Source organism: Aquarana catesbeiana, linkage group LG04, assembly GCF_042186555.1.
Source record: "Aquarana catesbeiana isolate 2022-GZ linkage group LG04, ASM4218655v1, whole genome shotgun sequence".
Classification (NCBI taxonomy): Eukaryota; Metazoa; Chordata; class Amphibia; order Anura; family Ranidae; genus Aquarana; species Aquarana catesbeiana.
In genome coordinates, this window is record NC_133327.1 from 310,600,684 (window position 1) to 310,624,558 (window position 23,875).

The following is a 23,875-nucleotide window of genomic DNA, read 5'->3' on the forward strand; positions in this document are numbered from 1 at the left end:
ATGGCAAAACAAAAAAGATTGATATATTTTTGTAAAAAATGCTCACAGAAAATAAGCATTTCAAATTGTTTCTAATATTTTTAACCTGCGTATCTGTGACTTTATTTAACTACTCATGTACTGTAGTAAATAAATAAGGAAACCAAATAAGCCCTTATTATTTCAGAAAAGGAGTCTCTACATACAAGTCCCTACAAATCACCCCCTGCACATTATATTCACCATCATCTCCTGGAGTGGTGTGTTACAAAGAAGCCTAGTATTCACAAGCAGCAGGCTGGTGGTTTCTGAAGGGGGCTCTATTTTCAGGTTCTTTTTAGAGCACCCACTTGCTGTGCAGTAGTAGTATTATAACAGGGACAAATAATACCTGCTCATAGCCCAAGGCTCCATCCTGAATTCAGGGTGTGCTGGGATCTTGGGTGGTAGATGTATTTACACAAGCTGTGTCATAAATAAGCTGCTCATATATTTTTGCTAGCCGTTTAGATAAAATAGTGTTTAGCAGAGATAAGAATTTTGACATAAAGCATGAATTTACAGCTTATTACTGAAAAACCTTGTTCACCAAAACCCAAACTACATACTAGTCTCTCTGTTAGATGTAAACTAGGCAGTGAGGTCTTGTACATCCACTGCTCCTTTTTTTTAAAATACATGTAGAACTATACACACACCCATCTAAGAAACCCCCGGAGCCCAGTGGAATGTCATCAGGTTAATGGTGCACTGTGCATACACCATTACATACAAAACACTGCTGTCACTGTACTATGCACATGCAACAGGATGTAAGTGTACAGTGCTCAGCCCAGATTTTTGGTTTACACAGTAAAACATTTTTTCCACAATATATGGTCTAGTTAATTCCTGTGTTATCACATACATATCTCTACAGTTTCTAATGACCATATGTAATAAAAACGATGACAACAGAGAAATTTGATACCTATTCTTTTGTTGAATTGTCAGTTCCGAGATCCACAGCTGGGATAACAGATCACAGCTTGTGGTTCTCACTGGTTATAAAACTTTTTATATGGATTGTTTTGTGATGTATAACTGTTGTCTATTACCTTGGGCATGGCTCAAAATTTTTGGTCCTGAGTAAGGATGAGCTCCGGTGTGTTCGCATGCTGAACGTGCCGAGCCTGCCAGGAAGTCGGCACGGCGCAGCGCTAATCACAGGTAGGGAGACATTTCCCAATCTCTGCAGCCGCACATCGGGAAATGTCTCACTGATTGTGATTAGCGCTGCGCCGTGCCGACTTCCTGGCGGGCTTGGCACGTTCAGCATGCGAACACACCGGAGCTCATCCTTAGTCATGAGCTACTAGTAAGGCCTTAAGAGTTACTCGCCACCAGTCGCCCCACCCAACCCCTACCCTGCCCCGCCTCTAAACACACCCTTTTTAATGACACTTAAATGTTTTATGCAGAATTAATTTGTAACAATAAACATGAACAACAACTTTAACCACTTCAATACAGGGCACTTTTACCCCCTTTCTGCCCAGACCAATTTTTAGCTTTCAGTGCTCTTTGAATGACAATTACTCAGTCTCTACCCAAACAACATTTTCAAATAGAGCTTTCGTTTGGTGGTATTTAATCACCACTGGGGTTTTTTATTTTTTGCAATATAAGTGAAAAAAGGAAAAAAAAAAAAAAAAAAGTATAATTATATATTATTACATATTTATAATTTTGCAAATAAGTACCGTATTTAATCGGCATATAACACACTTTTCTCCCTGAAAATAGAGGGCAAATCATGTGTGTGTTATACGGCGATATTTTACCTGGACTGCCTCAGAGGGGAAGGGTGGTGAGAGCCGCCAGATTGCACAGGGCGGGGATCTCCCGTTTACTCAGCGGCTGCTGTAATACGAAGTCCTGCCTCCTGGACCGGCTCCTATGATAGACGTCACATGTCCTGCATTAGACCAGTGTTCTGTCTATCATAGGAGCCAGGACTTCATATTACAGTGGCTGCTGAGTAAACGGGAGATCCCCGCTTTGTGTAATCTGGTGTTTCTAATTTCCATGCACTGATCAGGCTGCAATGGTGAGGCTGCAGATGGGCACTGATCAGTCTGGATTGATGGGCAATGGTGGGGGCTGCAGATGGGCACTGATCAGTCTGCATTGATGGGCAATGGTGGGGGCTGCAGATGGGCACTGATCAGTCTGCATTGATGGGCAATGGTGGGGGCTGCAGATGGGCACTGATCAGGCTGCATTGATGGGCAATGGTGAGGCTGCACAGGGGCACTGATTAGTCCTCATTGATGGGCACTGATCAGGCTGCATTGATGGGCACTGACCCTTATTTTGCTTCAAAGTACTTTATTTAAAGTTTTTTCCCCTGAAACTTCCCTCTTAAAATTAAGGTGCGTGTTATACGCCGATAAATACAGTAACTTTTCTTCATAAATTTGGGACAAAATTTATACCGCTACATACAGAGCCATGAGAAGGAGAGGACGCTGGCGCTGTTTGTTCGCCGCTTCTCCAGCTCTTCACACACACATGCACAGGAGCCTGGAGAGACGAGAGGCGCCACACATAGGAGCAAGTTCCTGCCTGTGAGAGAGGTCAGGAGGTGGGCTCTCTGTGTGTGCACGGACGGAGCCAGCGTTAACGTCAGCCGTGGAAGCTGTCCCCCTCGCTCCCCCCCCCCTCCTACCTGTGAGAGAAGTCTGGGAGAAGGTAAGGAGGTGGCTGAGCTTGTTAATCCACCAGCGGAGGGCGGCAATTGGTGGTCAGAGCTACGGTGCCGGCCGGGAGACGGGACTAGGAGACGTAGTGAGGCAGTCAGCCCTACGGTAAACCCCCTGGAAGTTTGAAAGACCCACTGGAGATTCCCAGAGAAATTGAAGATAGCCCACGGACATTCCTAGCAGTGCAGACAGGACGATCGAAGACCGGGTAGGCACAAACTAAATAAAGTCTGTTTTAAAGTAAAGTGAATATTGAACAAAGAGTTTATTGGTTTTATCAGTTTTAAAGTGCCCTGGGACAGATTGGTGAACTTTTTGTTTGGATGCAGCAGTGGGACAATCTGTAAGGATTTGCATGAAAGAAATCGGCTCAGCAAGGGAGATAAATGGATGAAACAGCTTAAAGAGGAAGGTGTGATTTTACTGTTTAGTATCTTCAACTGATGCTTTATTCCACATTTTATCTCTGCTGACAAGATTGCTTTGTGGACTGTTCTTTAAAAACTTACATAACAATACAGAGTTGAGACATTTGGATGCAGTAGTTAGATGTTTAATAAGAACGTTTAGTTTAAAGCTATTATAAAAGCTGTTATTACTACTGCCTGTTTTGCTTTATCTTGCCCTCACCTGTCTGCAAAGTTTTGTTCTATGGATTAAATTCTATAGTCAATATAGACTTTTGCATACACATTAATACTGAGAGGACGCTGGCGCTGTTTGCTCGCTGCTTTCTCTAGCCAAGCTAAAACAACGATTAGTGCACTTTTTAATGCCATTGTCGGCATCACTACTATGTTGAGTTACTCCGTTAACCAGCTGATAAATCTCAGCAGTTTTGTCACTCCACCGTGCATTGCAATGATTAAACAACTAGGACTTTTCCGCCATCTACGCGACATCCATAGAAGTTCCCGCAGAAAGTTTGTCTGTTCACAGACAGGCCATACTATCCTGGTTCTCTGGTCAGCAACGCGAACTGTCGATACACACACGCGTCAGAGGGCTGTCTCCTATCGGGTATGTAGTTTGGACGTCTCCATGGTAACACCTCCCAGTGAGCCGAATGGGAAATGTGGAGTGAATTATAGTCTGCTACGGCCAGTGCAAAGATTTGTTGCATCATCTAGCAGCAAAATTGAACTTTAAATGCAGTGTCTATTACTAACAAATCCTGCCTCATTCATGACCATATTCTGGATAAAGGTTTGGACTATATGTGCATTACAGAGACCTGGCACCAACCAAATACCTTTTCTTCTTTAAATGAGAGTCTTCCCCAAGGATATAGCTACCTCCAAAAAGCTTGCAGCACAGGGCACGGTGGGGGCCTGTTAGTCATCTATCGTAGTGATCTGGAGCTATCTTTGAAGCCATTACCTGAACTGTCTTCTTTGAATGCCTTGTATTTAAATGTAAGTCCCTTTCCCCTGTGCTTTTTGTCCTTATTTAATTGACCACCAAAACTAAACCCATCATTTATCATTGAGATGTCAAATCTTCTTACAACTTTTTGTACATTCTTTGCCGATGTTATAATTTTGGGCGATATGAACATCCACGTTGACACCCCCTCTTGCCGTTTTGCAGCTGAATTTCTTCAACTACTGGATTGATTTATTCTAAAACAACTTGTTTATGTCCCCACACACACCAGGGGGCATACCTTGGATCTGGCCATTACAAACTCTGCTCTTCCTACCAACTTGCAGGTGAATGACTTAGGTGTGTCTGATCATAAGGCTATTTCCATGGATTTGCCATCCTCATCTAACCTTTGCAAGCCTAAGCGGAACATCAGTTTCAAGCATTTAAAAAACATAAATCAGGAACTCTTGGCAGTAGAATTTCAGCATCTTTCCACAATTTTTTCATCAGCTGACAAAGCAGTGGATTAATACAATAGTCAACTTTGCAGCCTTTTGAACCTTCATGCCCCTGTTAAATCTAGAACAGTCACCTTCACCCGCTCAGCTCTCTGGTTTACAGATGAGCTTCGTAAGATGAAGGCAGCAGGGAGGGTACTTGAGCGGCGCTTTAAAGCATCTGGCCTTACTGTCCATAAACAAATTTACTGGGAGCAACAACAAAAATATGCACAGTCCCTCAAAGAGGCAAGGTCACAGTTTTACACCAATGCCATCAGAAGTAGCCCAGGAAATTCTAAGCAGCTTTTTTCCACTTTAAACCACCTTCTTAAACCAAAATCCCCTCCACTTACTGCCCCTACAGAAAAGCAGTGCAATAAATTTATGGATTTTTTTACATCAAAAATTGCACATATTCGCTCTTCCCTTTCTGGCCCCCCACCGAAATTGACCCCCCAACAGATATCGTCTTCAAACCCTTAAACTGCCTTCCTGAGGTGTCATTAGAAGAGGTGCAGATCATCAGGAAGATGAAACCCTCTACCTGTCCCCTGGATCCTCTCCCAACCTCCCTGGTAAAAACTCATATCACTGTCCTAAGTCCCCTGGTCACCGCTGTCATAAATCATTCCCTTCAAATTAGTCACGTTCCTTCTGTTTTGAAAAATGCCATCATCAGACCATCGCTCGAAAAACCCACTCTTGATCCGGAAGTCCTGCTTAATTATAGGCCTATTTCCAATCTCCCCTTCATATCAAAAGTACTTGAGAAAGCCTTTGCCTTTCATCTTCAGGATCACCTCAAACATAACAACCTTTTTGAAAAATTCCAGTCAGGTTTCCGCTTTGCTCATAGTACAGGGACTGCCCTCGTCAGAGTTACAAACAATCTCCTTATATCATCTGATACTGGCTTTCCTTCCCATCTTATTCTCCTGGATCTTTCGGCTGAATTCGATACTGTTGATCATGGCATTCTTTTAAACTGGCTCTATTGCACCGTTGGACTCAATGACACAGCCCCCACAGTTGGTTCAAATCATACCTCACAAACAGGACAGAATACATCTCCCTGGGCCACTCCAAATCAAATCCGCATACAGTTACCTGCGGTGTCCCCCAGGGCTCAGTTCTTGGCCCCATTCTTTTTATCCTCTACCTTACTCCCCTTGGCCAAATTATTAGCCGCCACAAAATTAATTTCACTGTTATGCCGATGACACACAGCTATATGTAAATGCAACAGCTGAAACCCCATCTTCACAGTCAACCCTATCAGTACTCACCACCTGCCTGGAGGAGATAAAGGTATGGATGGAGCCAGGGGCGGATCCAGAGCCTAGTCTTGGGAGGGGCACTGCCAGAAAATATATTTTTTTTTGGAGTGAATCTATCGGGGAAATGGCTGGTGTTGGCGCTTCAATCATCACGGCACCATAGTTGTTATGGTGTCAGGATGATTGAAGTGCATTATTTCTATTATTACATTGTTATAACATTACATTGTTATAAAAAATTAAATAGTTTAACTCACCATAATGCATTATCAGTGGAGCCCTGAGTGTGTCACTTGCCACGTCACCTGTCACCAGATGCAGATTGTCACTTGCCACGTCACCTGCCACACGTTGCGGATTGTCACTTGCCACGTCGCCTGTCACCAGATGCAGATTGTCACTTGCCACGTCACTTGCCACGTCGCCTGTCAACAGATGCAGATTGTCACTTGCCACGTCACCTGCCACATGTTGCGGATTGTCACTTGCCACATCGCCTGCCACCAAATGCGGATTGTCACTTGCCACGTCGCCTGTCACCAGATGCGGATTGTCACTTGCCACGTCGCCTGCCACCAAATGCGGATTGTCACTTGCCACGTCACTTGCCACACCGCCTGTCACCAGATGCAGATTGTCACTTGCCACGTCGCCTGCCACCAAATGTGGATTGTCACTTGCCACGTCACTTGCCACACCGCCTGTCACCAGATGCAGATTGTCACTTGCCACGTCGCCTGCCACCAAATGCGGATTGTCACTTGCCATGTCGCCTGTCACCAGATGCAGATTGTCACTTGCCACGTCGCCTGTCACCAGATGCAGATTGTCACTTGCCACGTCGCCTGTCACCAGATGCAGATTGTCACTTGCCACATTGCCTGTCACCAGATGCAGATTGTCACGTCACCTGCCACACATTGCGGATTGACAGTCAACTGCTCTGTCACTTTCCTGCTAAGGTGGTCTCTTGTGTCCCAGAGTCAGGCAGCAGAATACCTCTCAGGCAGCAGAGAGATGATGTAATCTCTCTGCTGCCGTTGCTGCCTGCACAGTGTGGGGGGAACTGCAGGGATGCAGGGCAGGCGCCGGGCGGTGAGAGATGATGTCATCTCTCTGCTCCCCCACCCGCCGGCTCCCTGATTGGCCAGCAGCGCGCTCACACATCGAGCCGCACAGCTGCTCATCCGCGCTCACCTCTCATCGACCAGCCCGCTGTCTCTCTCACGCGAAGCCGCCCGGTGGCTCTCTCATCTGTGGAGCCACCCGCCGGCTCTCTCACCTACGGAGCCGCCCGCTGGCTCTCTCATCACCCTCATTCTCGGAGGGGGCAATTGCCGCGTTGCCCCCCCCTGGATCCGCCCCTGGATGGAGCACAACTTTCCTCAATTAACCACTTACCGACCGCCGCACGACGATGTACGTCCAAACTTTGAACTGGGATATCGTTGTTATGGCAGCAGCTAGCTGCCATAAACCCCGGTATCCCCGTTTTCGTGTGGTGGCCGGCTTTCAGATAAAAGTGGTCCCTGCAGCGGATTCGCCGCGAGATCACTTTTATCGGTGGCGGGAGAGGGGCTTCCCCCTCCCACCGCGATCCGGTGCCCTCCGCTGCTTACCGGAGCCGTCGGTAGCGGCGGAGGCGATCGCATCCGTCTCCGTCCTGTGCCTGGAGACGAGTGAGGCTAAGATGGCGCCCACTTGTCTCCATGACACTGCTGGACGCCTCTTAAAAGGCACATTTTTTCAAATGTCATTTTTTTAGATGACTTTTTTTTTTTTTATTGCATTTTAGTGTAAATATGAGATCTGAGGTCTTTTTGACCCCAGATCTCATATTTAAGAGGTCCTGTCATGCTTTTTTCTATCACAAGGGATGTTTACATTCCTTGTAATAGGAATAAAAGTAACACTTTTTTTTTTTTGTTTAAAAAACAGTGTAAAAATAAATAATGTAAAATAAATAATAAAAATAATTAAAAAAAAAAAAAAAAAAACCCCGTCCCGACGAGCTCGCACGCAGAAGCGAACGCATACGCGAGTTGCGCCCGCATATGAAAACGGTGGTCAAACCACACATGTGCGGTATCGCCGCGACCAGTAGAGCGAGGCAATAATCCTAGCCCTAGACCTCCTCTGTACCGCAAAATATGCAACCTGTAGAATTTTTTAAACGTCGCCTATGGAGATTTTTGAGGGTAAAAGTTTGACGCCATTCCACGAGCAGGCGCAATTTTGAAGTGTGACATGTTGGGTATCAATTTACTTGGCGTAACATTATATTTCACAATCTAAAAAAAATTGGGCTAAATTTACTGTTGTCTTATTTTTTTATTCAAAAAAGTGAATTTTTTCCAAAAAAAGTGCGCTTTTAAGACCACTGCACAAATACGGTGCAAAAAAAAGTATTGCAACGACCGCCATTTTATTCTCTAGGGTGTTAGAAGAAAAACCATATATAATGTTTGGGGGTTCTAAGTAATTTTCTAGCAAAAAAACTGTTTTAAACATGTAAACACCTAAAATCCAAAACGAGGCTGGTCCTTAAGTGGTTAAATAGTTCCAAAACTGAAGTTATCATGATTGGCACTCCAAATCATCATTCATTACCAGCATTACTTTTTCTGGTTCTAATATCCCTCTTTCATCAACAGTTACAAATCTAGGTGTAAAAATGGACTCCCAACTCACTTTTGAAGCCCATATAAATCATATAAGACCTCTTTTTACCACCTTCGTAATATTTCTAAACTCCGTCCCATTCTTTCCTTCACAGATGCTGAAAGCCTGGTTCATGCCTTTGTCTCTTCCAGACTGGACTACTGTAAAGCACTTCTCCTCGGGATTCCTAGAAAGAGTCTGCAGAGGCTTCAGTACATCCAAAACTCTGCAGCAAGGATCCTGATGGGAGTGCGGAAACATGAGCACGTTACTCCTATTCTCCATTCACGCCAATGTATACATGGACATGCCCCTTCTTACCTCAAAGAACTTCTTAAACCACAAAACTCATCACGTTCCCTCTGCTCCGTGCACTCGAACCTTCTTCAAACACCTTGAACTAGACTTAGGACAATGGGAGACAGGGCTTCCCCACGCATGTGGAATGCTCTACCTGACACTTTGAGGGCTCCTCAATCCATTGACTGTTTTAAAAAAAGGTCTTAAGACATTTCTTTTTAGCAAAGTTTTTTGCTCTTCTTAGATGTTTGTTTCTTTGTATAAATTGCTTTTTTTTAACCTGTAGCGCTTTGAGATCTTTTGATGTAAAGCGCATTATAAATAAAATGTATTATTATTACATACAGTAAATGACACATCTAATTTCCTGACTACCTATCACAGTTTTGAAGGCCATGTAGCACCAGGACAATGGAAACACCCACAAAATGACTCCATTTTGTAAAGCAAACACTCCAACATATATTCTATGAGGCACGATGAGTCTTTTGAACATTTTTTTCCACAAGTTTTTGGAAAATGTGGAAAAAAAATGAATTCTCTTTTTTTTTTTTTTTCACAAAATTGTCAATTTAGATGATATTACTAACACATAGCATGTACATAGCAACAATTACACCCCAAAATACATTCTGCTACTCCTCCTGAGTATGGTTTTACCACATGTGCAAGACTTTTACACAGCCTGGCCACTTACAGAGGCCCAACATCCAAGTAGCCACCTTCAGGCATTCTAGGAGCATAAATTACACATTTAATTTTCTAACTACCTATCACACTTTTGAAGGCCCTTCATATTTCTAACACATAGCATGTACATACCAATTACACCCCAAAATACATTCTGCTGAGCAAAGGGTAAACAAAAGATTACCTATGGTATTAGTAGTGCAGTGGTCCACAAAGGAGAGCATTGGTCCAGGCAGCAGGCAGTAGGGGTGCAACGGATCATTACCTATCCATGATCCGAATGGTTCAACCTGTTCAGATCGGCACACACGCGATCCGCGGAGTGCTCCACTGTTCCGGCCATCTTGGTACACCCGGCGGCGGCGGTGAGCTGCGCGCTGATGTCATCACCCCTCAACTCGTGGATCTGATCTGGCCGGCTTGGCGGCTTCTATTCTGTAAGGTAAGACTAAACAACACCAGTCTTCCTAACCTATACTCATAGTACTGTATACAGTGGGGAGTCTGTGGATATTACAGCAGTGGGGAGATTGTGGATATTACAGTGGGGGGGAGATTATGAATATATTACAGTGGGGGAGATTGTGGATATTACAGTGGGGGTTACGTTTATTTGTCTTTTTTTTTTTTTTTTGCTGATCCGAAAAATGATCCGATCCGTGACTCTGATCCGAAAAATGATCCGATCCGTGACTCTGATCCGAACCATGAGTTTTTTGATCCATTGCACCCCTAGCAGGCAGGGATGTGGTCAACCACAGCAAAAGGAATCGTCCAGGCAGCAATACTGTCTATAGCCAGTAGAGGCAGCAGGCAGAGATGACAGATCATCGATGGGCTGTGTGACAGATCCGCTGATGGCGGGACTGATGGGCTGTGTGACAGATCCGCTAATGGCGGGACTGATGGGCTGTGTGACAGATCTCTGTTGACAGGTTCTCTTTATTTTGGGGGGGGCATGTGGTGCACAGTAATGTGTAATAATAAAGTACAATGGCAATAACTAACTGTTCCCAAACTCTTCTCCTCACATGATTGGTGTGTGAGAAGCTGAGAACAGCTCGTAACCGCTCGTGTTTACAGTTGTGACCGGCTGTGATTAAACACAGCTGATCACATGGTAAACAGCCAATGTCATTGTCTATTTACCTTGATCGGGGTCCGAGGGCCACGCCTCATCCTCATCCACGATCGACGCGCTGCACCCCCCCCCTCCGATGCGCACACTAGTGGCACATCCTGAAGGATATCATGATGCCCGATCAGGATAACAGATGCACCACCCAGCCATTAATCTGCTATAGGTCGGCCGGGATCTGGTTAACAAAATAACATAAAGCATATTTCATTAATATGACTGTGATAAATAAAATATGATTGGCTACTATGGGAACGGTTTGCAGGATTGGGTATTATAGGGCGGTATAGTGGCAGGTTAGGGCTGTATGCTGTGACAATGTGCTCAGTCACTTACAGAATTGCTGGATACGGACACTCCCAGGGCTGCTGTGGTCTCTCCTCCTCAGCTTGAGTGAACAAGTCTTTGGGAGGAGTGTAGGAGGCATCCCCCGGCTCCACCCACCAACTCCAGCTACCTTGGAAGATATTGAAGATCCCAGAGGGACAGCCTAACTTGATTGGATGACAGGGGAGTGTTAAGGCCCGTACACACGATCTGACTTTTTGACAACAAACATGCAAATTAGCTGTTTTGGAGCAACACCCGACCGTGTGTACGCTCCATCGGACAACAAAAGTCCAAGGGAGCAAAGTCTGATCGTGTGTACAAAAAAGCATTGGACTTTTGTACAAACTACAGTACGCGGCCGCGAGAATGTTTCCAGCGCGAACCCATCGCGCTGGTTCTCGGCGACAGGGTACTGTGCATCTCGCACTGGCTGCAATAGGAAAAACAAATTTTCCTATTGCGGCGTTCGTGAGAGGGAATTCCCCTCTGGAGGCATACCAGGCCCTTAGATCTGGTATGGATTTTAAGGGGAACCCCCTACGCTGAAAAAACGGCATGGGGTCCCCCAAAATCCATACCAGACCCTTATCCGAGCGTGCAGCCCGGCCAGTTAGGAAAGGGGGTGGGGACGAGCGAGCGCCCCCCCCCCTCCTGAGCCGTACCAGGCTGCATGCCCTCAACATGGGGGGTGGGTGCTTTGGGGGAGGGAGCACCCTGCGCCCCCCCACCCCAAAGCACCTTGTCCCCATGTTGAAGAGGACAAGGGCCTCTTCCCAACAACCCTGGCCGTTGGTTGTCGGGCTCTGCGGGTGGGGGGGGAGCTTATCGGAATCTGGGAGCTCCCTTTAATAAGGGGGCCCCCAGATCCCGGCCCCCCCCACCCGATGTGAATGAGTATGGGGTACATCCTACCCCTATCCATGCACCTGGGGAAAAAAGTGTCAATAAAAAAAACTACACAGGTTTTAAAAGTAATTTATTAGGCAGCTGCGGGGGTCTTCTTCCGACTTCGGGGCTCTCTCAGGCCTATTCTCCCTCTCTCCGGTGTCGTCTCCGCGCTCTCTGGTTCTTCTCCGGTGCCTTCTTCCTTCTGCCGGGCTCCTCCGCTATCTTCTGCTCTTTTGCTAGCGGAGGAGCCCAGTCTTCAGAGACGTCTTCTTCCCTCTTCTCTTCCAGAGATGTTGACACGACGCTCTCTCCGACTGTAATGCTGTCTGGGCACTCTGCTATGACTTATATAGGCGGTGACCCCGCCCCTATGACATCACAGTCCTGGGGCATGCTGGGACTGTGAGGTCATAAGGGGGCGTGGTCATAGGAAAACTTTCAATCTGCATAAGTGTGACCCCAGCCTTAATCCTATGGAGCTCTTCACACCACTGCGCTGCGGGTGCAATGTGTTTGAAAAGTCCTGCAGGCTGCACCTTTTGGTGTGGTTTTGAAAACCGCAACAAATCTCATTTAAAATGGTCTGTTGCAAAGTGGAACACAGTTCTGTGGTCAGACAAATTGAAATTTAACATTCTTTTTGGCAACCATGGGTGTCGCATCCTCTGTACTAGAGAGAAAAGAGGGACCTTCCGGCTTATCAGCACTCTGATTGTACAGGGGCACATCAGTGCGTATGAAATTGGCAGCTTACACATCTGGCAGCGGTTCATCAATGCTAAAGATGAACCCAGGTTTTAGAGCAATGCTCAATTAAGAATAGAACAACATTCCTTTCCCAAAACTTCAGCAACTGGCTTCCTCAGTTCCCAGATGTTTACAAAGTATTGTTAAAAAAAAGGGAGGATGCTATACTGTGGTAAACATGGCCGTGTTCCAACTTTTTTTGGAATTGGGGCTGTACTTTGCCAGATTTTTGTTGCCCTGTCCCAACTTTTTCAAGGCATGTTGTTGCCATCAATTTCAACAACCTTAAATTTTTTTTTATAGTACATCATTTCTCAGTTTAAACATTTGATATGTTTTCTATTGTGAATAAAGTATGGGTTTATGAGATTTGCAAATCATTGTATTCTGTTTTTACACACCATCCCAACTTTTTTGTAATTTGGGTTGTAGCTGTCTTATATAAAAATACTTCAGGACCTTGTGGTAGCCACATATGTGACAGACACCTAAGCATTTAATCATGTGAACTCTGCTGAAGGCAAGATCAGAGTTCAGATTGCGCAATACTCTTGCACTAATGATTACATGACCAAATGCCTAAGGATTTTTTTTTCTTGACAAGGGCTTCCTTGTCTAGACCACACCAAATAAACTAGTATATACCAAATAAACCAAAGAAAGCCCTTGTCTAGAAAAAAAATCCTGGAAACACAACTTTTATTTTTCTGTTTTAGGTAAATTTTAAAACCATGCTACTGCCAGACTGAAAGCATTTAGGTAACTCATACGGACTTACCACTATTATCTTAACTAGGTGAACGACTTCACATTTGTGCTTACTGAAAACAATGCAATAAATGATGTAATTATAACAGGCTTGGATATTGGAACCAAGTTACACAGGTTACGTTTCCATACATGAGCAACATGAATAAAAAAAAAAAAAATGACCTGTAAGTTGAGAATCTTTAATACCCAAATCATGTGCAGATGAAATAAAGCAGAAATGTGCATCGCACATGACTGGATAATTGGATCATTGATGGACAGTTCATTATTCTCATGGTTCATGCCCTTTTCTATGCCCACAACTTTTTTTTTGTTTTAGATACAGTAGGAAAGCCTGTCAGGGTTTTTTTTTTTTTTTTTGCACCTACTGTGTAACTGGCCATACATGGCTCAGTTTTTTTTTTTGTTCAGCCAGCGGGCTGAAAAAAACGTAACCGATTCCCCCATCCACACATACAATACTGCACTATTGCATTCTGACAGCAGGAAGACTCTTCTGTCAGAATACACAGATAAGCACCACAGCTGCTGATCGAACGGCTTTTTATCAGTGCAACAGAAGCTGATTGATCAATCACATGGATTGAAATCGGCCCGACGGCCCCTGCTGAACGAAAATTTTGATCCGTACTTGGTCATCGTTCCAGAGATTTTGGCTCACTTTCTGTTCTGGGGTAACAATAAAAAATGGTGACAAGTGTTCTAGCATTCCCCCAACTTAACCAAAAAAATAAAAAATCAAAACATCCCTTCACTTTCTGCCTGGTAAAAACTGACAGGAGTTCTACCCCACTCTAAGCAAAAAAATAACGTTGGCTACACTTGAAAGCCCATGTCCAGGACACAAATAAACACCCTGCACTGGAGGGTAAACTCTGGAGGATGAAGAATAAGGTGTAACCTTACTCCTTGCTCTGGCAGGCTCCAGTGCTCTCCTTTGGCTTGTAGAGGGGCCCATTGGCGTACAATGCAGGGCTACTGGCCCTGTACTGTATTTGATGATACAATTGTGTAACCAAGGCCCAGAGTGCCTTATAGATAAGGCTTTGGGGTAAAGGTCACACAGGTAGAGGGAGCCTGCTATAGTGGGCAGTAAGGTTAGTATTACATTCTTTTCCTAATCCCCAGGTTTTTTTTTTGTAATTCCCGCAGTGGGGCTTCACAAATCTCTCAGGTGGTTTAAGCCTAAAGCTGGGTACACATGGATTGAAAATCTAATGGTCAAATTCCAATCTGTGTGTAGCCCTCCCATATTGACAGGTCCTGCGGAGAGGTCCTGATAAAAAAACCTTCTTTGATCAGCAGCTTGCAGCCAATCGACTACAGTGCCGATTAGTGTTATTCTGGCTTGAAGTACTCGCTGTCAGAATATAATAGCACAGCAGGGAGGATTCACGTGTCCACTTTGCTTGTGTGGATGCATAATATTGAGTTTTTTTTTTTCTTTTAGACCACTGCTTGAAAAACAAAAAAAACACACACATTGTGTACCCAGCATTACTGCTGTAAGAAACCTTGTGGTAATGTGTAGAAATACTACACTATACATTATTATTAAATCACTGTCTTTTTTGCCAGGTTTCTTAGCGATTGGTTCCAATTATTTTCAAATTCTTTTAAAACCCCATTAAAAATGAGTCAACCATTTATCTTAGAAATGTTTATTACATTTTAGTGTCATTCTGCATCTTTCTGCAAACATTCAAACAAAAACAATTTGCAACTGTACAAAATGAATCTGGAGATTTTTCGTGACCACAATTACACCATTATGGAGCATAACAGAAAGGTACACTAATCTACTGTATGATTACACTGCCACCTTGTGGCAGAATTGCAGACTATGGCTTGGGTACAATAATCAATCTATAGATAATTTAGCACTTGCCCATATTACTCCACTGAACAAGGCGCAAGCCCACAGTAAGTATTTAGTATTAGTTTAGTCAGAAAGGTATTATGCAGATAAATGTCATTTGACACACAGTAAAATGTACACTTTGGTTCACTCCTACAATAAAAATAGCATATTGTATTTTTAAACACATTGCACAAAATGCTAAATTTTTACTGGTGCATTATATTTTGTTCCATGTTATGGTATTAGTGTATGTTACCAAAGATTATATTTATATGATTAATTGCTATAAGCCAACAAATACTAAGACATTCTTCCGACGTGCCTTCACACAACAAATGTCAGTGGGAGCGACACATTCATGTGCCTGTTGTAGACTGGTGGACGAATCCGAGGTGGCATACACTATGTGCGGAGGGGCATTGGGACTGGAGTGTCCATACGGACACTCCAGGCCATGGGCAACTGCACTTTCTTCCCACTGCTGCAGCTGTCACGCGTAGAGTGCAGAGGCAGGGAGTTTTGTATCTGGAGGGGTGGAATGGGGACTCAGGAACACTAGTTCCCCATAAGGTCTGCTCATCCTGTGATTTACAGCAATCAGTGGGTGGATTCTTAGCCAATAAACAGCCTACTATTGGCTACATAATCCACCCATTGCCTGCCATCAATTACAAGGAGTGAAGAGCTGTGATGGGGATCTAGTGTCTCGGCTTCCCTGTCAGGCTCTGTCTACTGTAGCATTACTGGCTGTCTGATGTGAAGCTGAAAGAGTCCTAAACATATAAGTGCACCATATCAGGTTCCTGCAGACTGTCTGTGTCGTTGTCTACCCATACATTGAATGGGCAGGCAGTTACTGAATGGCAGGATGATTTAATGAACTACCTAGAGCGCCCATCAGCGCCCTGGTAGTTTACTAAGAACTACAAGCTGTCAGCCGCAATGACAGTTGTAGTTCTCCCATTCACAGAACAATTTTAAAATTGTGACAGTGGGTGGGGGAGAAGATCCCAGGCACCCTGTCACAACAGGGGCTTAGGGGTGAGAGGAGGCTGGTCTGTTAGTAACATGTTACATCCCAACTATGGGTGTAACATGTTATGAAAGGTGAACTTATTATTCAGTAACAGGGAGGGGGTAGCGACGGCATGTAATGTGTACAGGGACAGGCACTCTGCCAGTCTGTGAACACCTTCGTTTTTTATTATTTACAAACTGGAGGCAATTATGTTTGAATTTGATACATTAATAGCACAACTTTGTAAAAGTGACATAAGGAGCTACCGGAATCTGCCATGCCTCAGTAAAGTTACAGAAAAGGATTTTAATCTGGTGCAGGCCATTTTAAAGAGCTATTGAGCTAGAAAAGTGTTGGTAGGGATTTACTGAATTCTGTTGAATATATGGTTACAGCTAGCCTCCACCTCCTAAATAGAAAAAAAAAAAAAAAAAAAAAAGACACATTTAAAGCTAAAAACAAAAACAAAAACTTTACACCTGGCTTTCAGCATATGCTCGCCTAGGCAAGGGTGATGTCGTTAGGTATGTTTCTAGAAAGGCTGGGAATGCAACATCTGCCCATCATAGAAGTGCATGTACACAGTATTTGGGTTCCTCAGCCTTCTAAGTATCCCAGGAAAAAAAACAGTGATGTCCCCCTCACCTAGGAAAACATGCCAGACCAGGATGAGAGGTATTTTTTCCCCATTTTGTTTGCAAATAAAGCACCAAATAAATTTGACATCTTCACCAAGACTGAACACAACCCAAAAGGAGGGTCTGTTATTTTAGAGGTACTTCATATGCCTAACAGGGTATTTTCCCATAACCGTCATCGTCTGTTGTATGTATGATTAAAAAAGTGCGTTTCAAGTAATGTACATATAGTCTGTAAGGAAAAAAAAAATGATATCTGATATTATGTCCTGAAAGAAAACCATATAAAAATATTTGCAATGCTAGCTAGCATATAAATATATGGATGTAAACCAATGTGTGCATTTCCTCCTTACTTTGCCAATAACTTTTAGTCGCACACAATTATACAGCATGTGAAAAAGATAAAATCCTGTTTTAGCCATAGTTTGTCATGGTTGCTTTTATTGACACACAACAATGTCCACAAATGTGTGCAGATTATAAATAAAGTTTCAGCACATGAACTGTTGTGATATCAGGTTGCTTTTTATAGATGGTCATGGACTTTAACTACACAACTACAGATAACACATTCCCTTTACTCCACATTATAATGAATAATTCTAGAAGTCAGTCATACTGGATGGATTGCACTATGAAAAAAAGTCTCTAAAGGCACTTAAAGGGGTTGTAAACCCTTGTGTTTTTTCACCTTAATGCATCCTATGCATTAAGGTGAAAAAACACCTGGCAGTCACCGGCCCCCGTTTCACTTACCTGAGCCCCTTAATCTCCTCGACGGGGATGCGCTTTCCCTTCTCCATGGGGTCCTGGCTCTTGATTGGCTAGATTGATAGCAGCACAGCCATTGGCTCCCGCTGCTGTCAATCAAATCCAATGACGCGAGCTCCGGGTGGCGGGGCCGAGTCCAGCATTCGTGTCTGTGGATGTAAATGCTGGGCTCGGGAGCGTGCCCGCAAGGCAACTCCCTCGGGAGAGTGCTTCTCCTAGGGGATTATCTGATGTGGGGAGGAGCTGCGAGAGCCACCGGGGGACCCCAGAAGAGGATGTTTGGGGCCACTCTGTGCAAAATGAGCTGCACAGTGGAGGTAAGTATGATATGTTTGTTATTTTTTAAAAATAAAACAGTGATCCTTTACAAATCACAATAAGCAAGCATGGCATATTTGGAACTGCTGTGCTTTGTAACAGGAAACTGCACATTAACTTCCTGTACACATAAATATAAATGAAAATGCTGAGGAGGTCACAAAACACTAGAGCGGAATGCTGAAGTCCAACAGAAATAACACATATTCCCTTATCATAAGTGTTTCCACACCTTTCACTGAAACCTGGTCTTCCTGAGACAGTTGCATTGCACGTAGATTTATTAAAGGGAATGTATAGTAATTTCAAGGTTTTCCTAGATAAACATGTAGATTCTGATTATCATTGACTGGTAATTATGAATCAATCTACATTGTGAAAAGAGTAACTAAAGGCAAAACGTTTTTTTTTTTTTTTTTGATAGAGTGGAGAGTGATTAGAACACCTGTCAGTTTTTATTAATGTCTGTGTCCCCATTAAGGAGATTCACCTTCTATTTGTCCTGTTTACCATTATCAGTGACAGTAAAAGAAAATCCCACATTTTGGGTTGTCCCCAGAACAGAAAGAGAGGGGAAATCTTCCACTGGGGACACTAGTTCCGGTGACCTGGGGGGGGCCAGTGAATTCCCTTAATGTGCAGGGATTTCCTTTCACTTCCTGTGTGGCTATAGGACAGGAAGTGAAGGGAAACCTCCACAAATATATCCAAAATAGAAAAAAAAAGTTCTGCCTATAGTTCTACTTTAAGATTTATGTTTCTTTACATTATATAATTATATGTACATGAGACAGCCATATTTGCTTATGACATATACAGGTCCTGCTTTGCAGTGCTATATAATGGTTTCGCTTTACTGCTCCTTCTCATAAAGCAAAATATACGAGCCAATGCACTCATTGAAAATGCATTTTCTAGGGGGCCAACATCTTATCTCAAAAATTATAAAATCTATTACAGGTCTCTACATGTAATCCAGTAACCTGAATATACAAAAGCAACACCAAAGTCATAATGAAAAATTACTTTAAAGTGACACTAAAACATATCCTTATTTTTCAAAAAGAATCCATAAACATTCATGTAATCTATTTTTCATGAAATAGTTTCATACTGTGGTTTTTCTGTCTCCTTGTAACTTTCTCCATGAGCTCCTAAACCACTCCTTTTCCCTCCTTAACTTCCGTATGTTTGAAAGGAGCAGTGCACATTAGTTGCGGACATGTGCACTGCGCTATGCACACTATAAATCATATAGTTCAAGGTCCCTAGTCCATCTTGGGACAGAGAGGGTGGCTATGCTCTTACTTACAGTGGGAACATGGCCAGGAAGTCAGGTCACAGCAGCAAACAAAAGGCATTTGGAAGAGACAGAGCAACAGCAAGTAGCTTTTGGAATTAAGAATACATACTTGAACAGGATATACTTTTTTTTTTTTTTTTTTAAACCAGAGATTCAGATTTTAGTGTCACTGAAAGGTAAAACATGAGCTCACTGAAAATACACTATACCTTCCCTTTAACTCCATAAGGTTGCATCCTGAATTTCAAATGTAATACAAATTTTGAAAATAAAGTACTAATGTCTATATGAATGACATTTCAAGGCATCTTGTGTATGTAAAGTGTCAGTGCTTGTTTTCAGCTTCCCTGGGCTTTATTAGTCCTCACAGCCCAATCTTGTACCGTACCGCTGGCAAATGCTGCAAAGAACACGGCTCCAAATAGATCAATGGCAGCAGCAATGTAGAAGACGAGCTGCCACTGTTCCACAGTGTTCTGTAGAAGAAAGGGAAATGAGTGATTACATTCAAATAATACTACTAATGCTGACAACACACGCCCACACAACAGGTTACAGGCAATTTCAAGCAGCTTTAAATCACAAAAACCAAATGGGTCAAGGCGACCTGCCACAACTTTTTCAATGTGTTGATAGACTATTGGTAGTAGGTTGCATTTCTTCAGTTGTATAGAGTAGGTTTGGAAATGTAAATAACCACATCACGCTATGGTTTTTGGCCCCTTTCATGTCCTGTATCGTGTTTGCAGAAGGGATGATGCTGCATTGCACGTTACCTCCTACGTAATGCATGTAGAGATGCTGAGACTACATTTCCCAGCACTCCTTCCTCTCACCATATGCGGTATTTGCATAAAAGGGCATAAATGCAGGACAGCATTGCTATAGTCCGTGCAATAGAAATGAGATATAACTGTGCTCATATCCCAACAGATCTACATGCATATAATCCATCAGGTGCACACTGATATATACCCTTTCATGCAAACTTTGCAAAAAAAAAAAAAAAAAAGAAGAGGATTTTTGGTTCACCTACATCGCAATACATATTGAGGCTGGTAAAGTAATCCCTCAAAGGCCAGTCCATTTTTTGCAAAATCCAAATGCTCCATTTGATTAGGGGCCAATATGGGGCAGATAGACACAAGTTGTAGGAGAGCTACAAGGTTCAGGTCTGGCCACTGACCTTCAATGAAATAGAAAGATACACCTGTTCTCAAATCCCAATAGCTTAAACATGTATTACCATATATGTGAACCAAACGTCCTGTTTTTTTTTTTTTTTTTTTTTACAAAGTTTGCTAGAAAGGGTGTATAGCAGTGTGCAGAGGGTTCATCCAGAATCTCTAGTGATAACATGTGGTTACACCTTTTTAGCACCTGGTGGATTATATACATGTAGAAGCTATTGGGATTTGCAGATCATTTATAGATCTTCTATTAGAAGTAAAAACATGGGTAATAGAACTGTACATGTATGTCATGCCACCTTTTTGTGTGGCATATGTGCTTTAAACAGGCTATCCAGCTATTCACTTGTTTTGGCACTAACTGCAGGCTCCAGAAAGGAACTGTAAAGCTGCTTGTATAATATATAAGAGAATAGGTTTTAATTTGAGCACTGTTTGTGTTTTTTAATTATACATTTATTTGTGATTATGCAGACATAAAATGTCAGTTGCTATCTAAAGATAATTTATTATGAAAGGAGTGGCGTGGAATGATATTTATAGTCTCAATATAGTCCGATATAGTATAAGAAGCTATAGAGCGTTTATTCCAAAGTGCAACTGTACATGTATTGAAGATTTGATCTTATTATACAACCTAGAGATACTTGCCGTATATACTCGAGTATAGGTCGACCCGAATATAAGCCGAGGCACCTAATTTTATCACAAAAAACTGGGAAAACTTATTGACTCGAGTATAAGCCTAGGGTGAGAAATGCGCAGCTACTGTAAGTGGAAAAGAGGGTCAACAATGCCCATTTGCAGCCTCACTGTGCCCATTTGCAGCCATAGGTCCCCCGAACTTCAAACTCGGTAGTTAAGGGTTCCTAGATGCCCCCGAGCTGCAGCCAAAATTTGGGGTCTCTGGACCCAAAGGGTCCCGAAATGACATTGCTGCAGATGGACACAGTTGACCGACTTTGGGGCCTCGTATCTCGGGGCCACTTAGTGCTAGGAACACCAAATTTGGTGTACAAGCTGGGGTTCCTAGCACCAAGTGGCCCCAAGATACAGGGCCCCAAAAATCGGTTCAGAAAATGTCAAGCACTTTTCTGCAGCAGAGAATGACATTTTCCGAACAGATTTTGGGGCCCCATATCTCGGGGCCACTTAGTGCTAGGAACACCAGCTTTGGATATGTTATGGTACTAGGTCCACTGGGTTTGCACACCAAATTTGGGGTTTCTAGCACCAAGTGGCCCCGACATATGGGGCCTCAAAATCGGTTCAGAAAATGACATTTCTTGCTGCAGAAAAGTGCTTGACTCGAGTATAAGTTGAGGGGGGCACTTTCAGCACAAAAAATGTGCTGAAAAACTCGGCTTATACTAGAGTATATACGGTACCTCTGAAGTTTAATCTGCTTATATTTTGCCTTCACTGGTTCCTTTTTCAATACATCTCTGCTTTTCTATGCAATACAGGCAGATGTATGTACCATGGCTGATGGAGAGGGACCAGCTCTACCAGCTTCCTGAAAATATCACAGCACCCTACCTCAGTACTCCTCAAGAGCCCTTAGCCCTGATAAAGGCAGTGGACTGGTGCTTGGGAGGTGTTATTCAAATATTCCTTGAGAGGTGGATGTCAGTCTGGGCATTCCTAGGTAGAATACATTTGCATAGATGGCCTAGTAATGCTGAGACCCATTAGTGAAAGAAATGAAATTCAGTAAAAGTGATAGTACGAGGAGGCTGGGGAAGTAATGCCTAGATGATGCTAAATATTCCTTGAGAATGTGCAGTGTGTAGTGACATTAGAGTAAGCAATTTTAGTACAGGAGTGACAACACTGACACTTTGCTACAATGTAAAGTAGTGAGTGTACAGCTTGTATAACGGTGTAAATTTGCTGTCCCCTCAAAATAACTTACACAGCCATTAATGTCTAAACTGCTGGCAACAAAAGTGAGTACACCCCTAAGTGAAAATTTCCAAATTGGGCCCAATTAGCCATTTTCCCTCCCTGGTGTCATGTGACTCAGTGTTACAAGGTCTCAGGTGTAAATGGGGAGCAGGTGTGTTAAATTTGGTGTTATCGCTCTCATTCTCTCATACTGGTCACTGGAAGTTCAACATGGCACCTCATGGCAAAGAACTCTCTGAGGATCTGAAAAAAGAATTGTTGCTCTACATAAAGACGGCCTAGGCTATAAGAAGATTGCCAAGACCCTAAAACTGAGCTGCAGCATGGTGGCCAAGAACATACAGCGGTTTAAAAGGACGGGTTCCACTCAGAACAGGCCTCGCCATGGTTGAATAAAAGAAGTTGCTTGCACGTGCTCATCGTCATATCCAGAGGTTGTCTTTGGGAAATAGACGTATGAGTGCTGCCAGGTTGAAGGTCAGCACTCAGACCATACGCCGCATCAATTTGGTCTGCATGGCTATTGTCCCAGAAGGAAGCCTCTTCTAAAGATGATGTAGAAGAAAGCCCGCAAAACAGTTTGCTGAAGACAGACAGACTAAGGATGTGAATTACTGGAACCGTGTCCTGTGGTCTGATGAGACCAAGATAACTTATTTGGTTCAGATGTGTCAATCGTGTGTGGCAGCAACCAGGTGAGGAGTACAAAGACAAGTGTGTCTTGCCTGCAGTCAAGCATGGTGGTGGGAGTGTCATGGTCTGGGGCTGCATTAGTGTTGCCGGTACTGGGGAGCTACAGTTCATTGAGGGAACCATGAATGCCAAAATGTACTGTGACATACTGAAGCAGAGTATGATCCCCTCCCTTTGGAGACTGGGCCGCAGGGCAGTATTCCAACATGTTAATGACCCCAAACACACCTCCAAGACGACCACTGTCCTGCTAAAGATGCGGAGGGTAAAGGTGATGGACTGGCCAAGCATGCTTCCAGACCTAAACCCTATTGAGCATCTGTGGGGCATTCTCAAACAGAAGGTGGAGGAGCGCAAGGTCTTTAACATCCACCAGCTCCGTGATGTCATCATGGAGGAGTGGAAGAGGACCCCAGTGGCAACCTGTGAAGCTCTGGTGAACTCCATGCCCAAGAGGGTTAAGGCAGTGCTGGAAAATAATGTTGGCCATACAAAATATTGAGACTTTGGGCCCAATTTGGACATTTTCACTTAGGGGTGTACTCCCTTTTGTTGCCAGCGGTTTAGACATTAATGGATGTGTGTTGAGTTATTTTGAGGGGACAGCAAATTTACACTGTTATACAAGCTGTACACTCACTACTTTACATTGTAGCAAAGTGTAATTTCCTCAGTGTCGTCACATGAAAAGATATAATAAAATATTTACAAAAATGTGAGGGGTGTACTTTTGTGAGATTATATATATATATATATATATATATATTCTATTAGAATTG

General features: G+C 43.4%; 1 protein-coding gene across 4 annotated transcripts in view; it reads right to left on the bottom strand.

Moving 5' to 3' along the window:
- Positions 1-15,038: 15,038 nt before the first annotated feature.
- Positions 15,039-23,875, bottom strand: part of SLC17A5 (solute carrier family 17 member 5) — a 198,939-nt gene continuing 190,102 nt past the window's right edge. For 3 of the 4 annotated variants that reach the window (XM_073626804.1, XM_073626803.1, XM_073626805.1), the window contains exon 11: positions 15,039-19,781. In XM_073626804.1, the coding sequence (XP_073482905.1) occupies positions 19,644-19,781 (138 nt within the window). In that variant the 3' untranslated portion in view covers positions 15,039-19,643. The remainder of the gene's footprint in view (positions 19,782-23,875) is intronic. The other variant, XR_012243890.1, reaches the window with a different exon arrangement.